The sequence below is a fragment of the Belonocnema kinseyi genome, chromosome 1 (assembly GCF_010883055.1).
Source record: "Belonocnema kinseyi isolate 2016_QV_RU_SX_M_011 chromosome 1, B_treatae_v1, whole genome shotgun sequence".
Classification (NCBI taxonomy): Eukaryota; Metazoa; Arthropoda; class Insecta; order Hymenoptera; family Cynipidae; genus Belonocnema; species Belonocnema kinseyi.
The window spans coordinates 102323497-102329980 of record NC_046657.1 but is presented as its reverse complement, the minus strand read 5'-3'; the positions used below and the strand labels follow the sequence as shown (position 1 = coordinate 102329980).

At 30.6% G+C, this 6484-nt stretch overlaps 1 protein-coding gene across 1 annotated transcript in view; it reads right to left on the bottom strand.

Annotated features, from left to right (window-relative positions):
* The window catches only part of LOC117173698 (DNA-directed RNA polymerase III subunit RPC2), a 63687-nt gene that overhangs the window by 19459 nt on the left and 37744 nt on the right, over positions 1–6484 (bottom strand). Inside the window, exon 11 of the mRNA XM_033362343.1 lies at positions 5131–5723. Within this exon, the coding sequence (XP_033218234.1) occupies positions 5131–5723 (593 nt within the window). The remainder of the gene's footprint in view (positions 1–5130; positions 5724–6484) is intronic.

Below are 6484 nucleotides of genomic sequence, written 5' to 3'. Positions count from 1 at the left end.
AATCTGGTTTTCCAAAGCGGCATCAATCTCTCTATGCACCCAACTATTTGCGGATGAACCTTTAAGATTTCCAAAAGACAGATGATAGGTCTATGGGAGGTCGTATGGAAAGCTTTCCGATAATCAATCCAGGCCATCGATAGGTCACGCTGGTAGAATGTTGCATCTTTGCAGACACATCTATCGATGAGCAGGTTCTCCCGACATCCGGCTACGCCTTTCTTTGCGCCTCGTTGTTCATACATTTCTTGCCACATAGGTTCAATTGCCTGAACAATCCTATCATTTAGGATAGCTGTGAATATCTTATAAAGCGTGTTCAGACTAGTTATTGGCCTGTAGTTCTTTGGGTCATCTAAGTTGCCTATTTTCGGCAGGAGTATTGTGCGCCCTTCCACCAACCACTCTGGAATCGGCTCTTCCGACTTCAAATATGAGGTGAAAATACGGGCCAAATGCTGATGGGTTGAAGAAAACTTCTTCCACCAGAAGGTTTTGATACAATCTGGTCACGGTGTGGAATAGTTCTTCATCCCTCTTAATACTTTTTTCACCTCCTCGGTAGTGATGGATGGGCATTCTTTATCAGGTGTTATGAGAGCAACACATAACTCCTTGAAGCTATTTATATTTTCTGAGTCTTCGTCCAGTCTATGCTGAACTTCGTAGACTTCTCTCCAAAATACTTCGACCTCCTCTGGTTCGGGTGGGTGTTCGACAGTAACTGGAGGGTCTTGGAAGAGGCGAGATGGGTCATAGAGAAATTGTTGATTTTCTCTGACCCACCTCTCTCTCCGCTCTAGACTTCTCTTAGCGTCAGATAGTATCCGTATTCTCTCAACAATATGCTGCCTGATAGTCAGCAGCTTTGACGTGTTAAGTGTGTGATAACGGGTCCGGAGTTCGCGCGCGAACTTTCGAACCTTGGCGGTAAAATTCCTGCCAGATGTGATGTAGTCAATCACACATTGAATGCGGGACGCGTACTGTCTTGCCCAGCCTATCTTTACGGTAAGTTGATGCATTCGTCTTTTGGTCTTATGATCAGCCGTTGGTTTTGTTATACGGTTCGCATCGGCCAAGATATATTATCAAATTATAAAATTTTCCAAATTTCAAATAACGACAAGATGTTTAATTGACAAAAAATAAAATATCGAATTTAAAAATGTCCAAAACTAAAATTCACCGACTTCCAAGACCGATTTGTAAAATAAACGAATGGTTAAATTCCCACAAATATTTCAATTATCGAAAGTTAGAATTGCTGAAAATAGTTAATTTATTATTAATTTATGAACTATTAATATAATTATAAATAAGGCAAACTATTTAATTAATCATTAATGAATAATTTATTAATTATTTTCGGCAAATTTTAAATTTCGTCAAACTTAAATTTCAGGAATAGAAATATTTATAGGAATTTAATAATTCATTTATTTTATAAATCGGCAATTTCTTTTTCTTGCTAATTTATGATTTTGATATTCATTTTTTCGTTATTTTGTGTTAGTCCCGAATATTCAAACACTTTTAAATATAGTGATGAAGAACTAATTTTTTTTATATTCTCGTTTTAAAATATAATACAACTATATAATAAATATAATTATTACATCTATATAGATGAGAAACAAGGTATATGATAAATCCTAAAATATTGTTTTCTATTACAATGGAATAACGAGCTCCTAAATGTGATATTTTTTTAATCAATTAGTATTTGTAACGAAGCTAAAATATTAAAAAATTTGCATGTCACTCTTAAAGAAAGACCATTAAGAAATTTTTTTTTATTTTTGACAACACTCAAATTAATTTAAAATTATTTTTCGAAGTGTTATAATAAATCCGTGCTGAAATTAAATTAGATATTTTAGGCTTCTCAAAAAAGAATCTAAAAAATTTTAAAGAATTTTTTTTCATAATATAAGATTTTACGAAATATTATGAAAAATTCGAGTCCTTTTAAAAGATGTTTAGAACTTTCAGAAGTTGGGAAGGAATCAAGAAATATTTGATACATTTTCGAAAACGTTTCCGAGTTTTCAAATATTTTAAATATATTAAAAACGGCTTAAATTCCTGAAAATATTTTTAACTGACAGAAATTTTTCTCAAAATTTACAAATATCATTCCAAATTTTAAAAAAATACCTGATAATCTTCTAAATTTTCCTAGCAATTTTAAGAAGATTTGTTTATTCTCTTGAAAACTTTCGAAATTCTTTTAAATTCTACTAAATATTTCTTGAATTGACCCAATTTTTGTTCGTTTTTATCTTGCTATCTTACCAAATTAAAACGTTTTGCTTTAAAATCTTCTAAATTATTTTTAGAAACTTTAGGAAATCGTTTGTTATGTTAAAAACCTTTTTCAATTTAAGTTCATTTTTCAAAATTAAAAATTATTTAAACTTTGCAGGCGAATATAAGGAAAATTCCTCTCCTTTTTTTAATCTTTTTAGACTTTCTAAACCTTCTTATTTCCAAAAATTATTTATATTTTTCCAGCATTTTTTATTTATTCTGAAAAAAAAAATTGCGTTAAAATCTTTCCGATTCTTCTTTGACTAGTTTTAAAATCTTCTAAAATCTTTTTAAATAGTCTCTTCAAATTAATTTTCCGAAATAAAAACATATTTTAATTTTTCTTAGGAATCTGAAAAAATGTCCTTCATTTTCGTCAAACTTTACAAAACTCTTAAAAAATCTTTACAAGTTTTAATTATTTTTGAATCATTTCAATACTTTTGAATACCTCTTAAACTTACTTACATTTTTTCTAAAATGATGTAATATGGCGAAATTGAAAAATTTTACTTTAAAATCTTTCACACTTTTTAAAGATTTTAGAAAACAAATCAAAAATTGTTCTGATCTTTTTTCAATTTTCTCTTGAAATTCCTTATAAAACAATAATTTAAAAATTCTCCATGAATTTTAGGAACTTTTTTTCACACCCTGACAAAATTCAGTTTACCTAAAAAATGTGTAAATCTTGAAAAATTAAAAAAATGGTCTCGAAGTCTTCCATATTCTTTGAACCCACATTTCAAAATCCTTAAAACTTAAAATTATTCTTCAAACATAAAACCGAAACCATTTCTGCTCAGATATTTCATAATTATTAAAAAGCTTCTAACTCTTTTATTCGGGGTCTTCGGATGTTCTCTGAGTTCACTTTTATAACCTGATTTTCATACCGGAGCGATAAATAATGGAAATGATTTGTTAAAAAAAACAGAAAAACACTATTAGAAAAATCCACCGTGCCATGTTCACAAAAATTACATAAATAAACCGTTTTCTTGATACTTTTTAAGAGTTTATAACGGCTCAGCATGACAAAAGATATATAACAATCAAAACAAAGAGAAAAAAGTTACTACTAGCGCCGCCGCATGGCCGTTTTCAACACATGGGCCATTTTCAACTCTTGGTGATAAGAGGCTGATTTCAAGCTAGAAAGATTCAAATGGAACGACTACATTTCTTTTATAAACTGAACACATATTAAATAAAAAGTTATTCTTATTTTAAATAGTTTTAAAATCCTTACAATGCTTCAAAAATTTATGTCAAAATCATGAAACATTAACATGTTTTTTTAAAAACATTTTTACAGTTTTTTAATTTTTTTCAGAACTTCTAAAGATCTTTTAAAATGATACGAATTTTAGCCGACATTTTTCCTAGAAATTTTTGCTTATATCCTACCAAATTGAAAAAATTCGTTAAAATCTTCCACATTAATTTTTAGTAATTTCGTGACTCTTTCTACATTTTTAAAAATATTCTTTTCAAATTAATTTTTCGAAATAAAAAGTCATTTTCAATTTTTGTAGGAAATTGGGCCGTTGACTATTTATACTGAAATTTTATTTAGAATAGCTTCATTTAAATTATTTGAAATAATTTTAAAAAAGTTATTAATTTTTAATGTTTCAAATCTTCTAAATATTTCTTCAACTTACTCGATTTTTTAAAGAATAATAGGTGTTTAATTGTTAATTTTACATAAAAATTCAACAATTTGACCTAAAAATTCAAAATTTTAAATAGAACAATTCAAATTCTAACGGTGAAAGTTTAGTTTTTTCTTTTGGTTTGAATGTTTAATTTATAATTCATGATTTTAAATCAACAGCCTGATATTTCTAAATATTGAGTAATTGTTCTTTGTCTTAATTCAAAATGTTCAAATTGAATGGTTTAAAAATGGAATATTTTCGACTGAAATAATATTTAAAATTTAATAAAAGTCTTTAATTATGGATATATTATTTTGAATTTATTTTTAAATTGAAAATAGTTTATAAAGTTTTAATCGGCCGTTTACATTTGTTTAACTAATTAGACTTTCCAATTGAACCAGATTAATTTTAACGCTAAAATTCGTCAATTCTAAAAATGCGAACTAATTACATATCGTCCTGTACAATCCTATATTATTCACTTTTCAAATATTAAAGTACAATTTCATTTTAAAAATCATGAATTTATTTATATCCAGAATTGATCAACTAAAAATGTTTTTACTAAAAAATCTGCGATTCTAAACGATTCTGAATTATAATTGTTTAAGTCTTTAAAACCGCATTTTAAAATTCTTTAAATTAAAAGGTTCGCTTAAGAATTCTAAATCTAAAATGGAACATTTTTAAAGTGAATAATTTTCAAATTACAGATTCTAAACTGAATTATATCGCAATTGAAAAATATCACAATTTAACTAATTGTTTTAGAAAACGGTTGAAATTTAAGTTAGACATATTTTTTCTACAAATTTGTAAAATTCCCGGTGCAAAAATAAAATCACTGTCATTTCCCGGGTTTTCCTGGTTTCTTATTATCAAAAAGCAGAGTGTAATTAATTTAGACGACTGATGCCAGATTGGTTAGTTTATAGTTTAGACAACCGACGCCATATTTATTAGTTTAGAATGCCAGTGCCAAAATGGTTAGCTTAGAAGAACAACACCAAAGTTATTAGTTTAGACGGCAAAAATCAGACAGGTCAGTTCAGAGGCCCAACGTCAGATTGGAACTGTAATAACCTCTCTGCGAGAAGTTCTTTCAACACGCAGGTATCAAAATAATCAGTGGAAGATTAGAGATAAAAACCTTTCTGTTCTCGAGGAATTCCCCAGGAGCGACAATGCCATCCGAATCAAGAACGTCGTGTTTGTATATCGGCTTTTTCGTAGTCGCATCAACCATAGGTCCCAGGATTTTATCCGGTGCTCCGTTTGGATGCTTTTTCAAAATGCACTTGCTGTTTCGGTAAACCAAGCATCTCCCGAAACCTCGATCGATCGAGTCCTTATTTATCACGAGAGCGTCTTCTATATCGTATCCACTATAAGACATCACAGCAACTATCGAGTTTTGACCAGCCGGTAGTTTATCGAAATTGATTAACTCGATTGTTCGAGTCTTGACCATTGGAGCTTGAGGATAGACGAGGTTGTACATCAGGGTGTCGATCCTATTCCTTTGATTGTAGCCAATCGTTCCCATGGCCTGCTTTCCCATAGCGCATTGATAAGTGTTTCTGGGACTTTGATTGTGATGAGGAAAGGGTACGAGTCCGGCGCAAACTCCCAGGATTGTGAAAGGCTCGATTTCCATGTGAGTTGTTTTAAAGTTAACTTGGCTTTCATCGAAAGCAATGTAGCTGTCGTTTTCTTCGTTCACGTCAAGGTACTCGATCACTCCTGCAAAGATATTTTTTACAGTTTAGAAGCTTTGGCCAAAAGTTAGGTCTTAGATTAGATTTTTATTTGCTCATTTACATTTTTTTAAACATTTTAAAAATTTTAGTTTACAAAAATTTGAAATTTTCTAAGAAAATATTTTTCGTCGTACTTTCAACGCGTATGCATATACATAACTCAATGAAGGAATGCGCCTTTGTGCTTGAAAAATAAAAACACAATAAATATCAAAAATAAAGTCAATTTAATAATTACTACATATACATACACCACTTTTAACTGACAATTAAAATCGTCCATCCGACCATTTTAATTGACGCACGCAAATTTCTATATTGGTAAGGGGCCGTCTGTAAAAAACGTCCGCAGTTGGGGGCCGGGGGGGGATACCCATTTTCGGACGACCACTTTTTCAAATTCAATAATTTCCATGTAATGAGGTACATTTCTTAAAATTCCTCTACCTGATGATATGTAGGGGATTTGGAATTCTCCCGTGGTGATTCAGGCGAATGCAATGCCATCCAGCGGTTCCGGGGAAGACCAAATGGATAATAGTTTAATTTTTGGCAAAAATTCTATGTTTTTTTATTATTATTATTAAACCATTAAGCCATTTCCCTTTCGCGGTAGGCGTGACTCACTCGTTAGGGGAAAGAAGTAGTGTGTGGAAGGGGTAGAGATTTTTCAGATTGATCCAGAATTCTCGTGCTATTTAAGTAAATAACACGTTCGTTCCGCAACACTGCTCCGACCCAGGT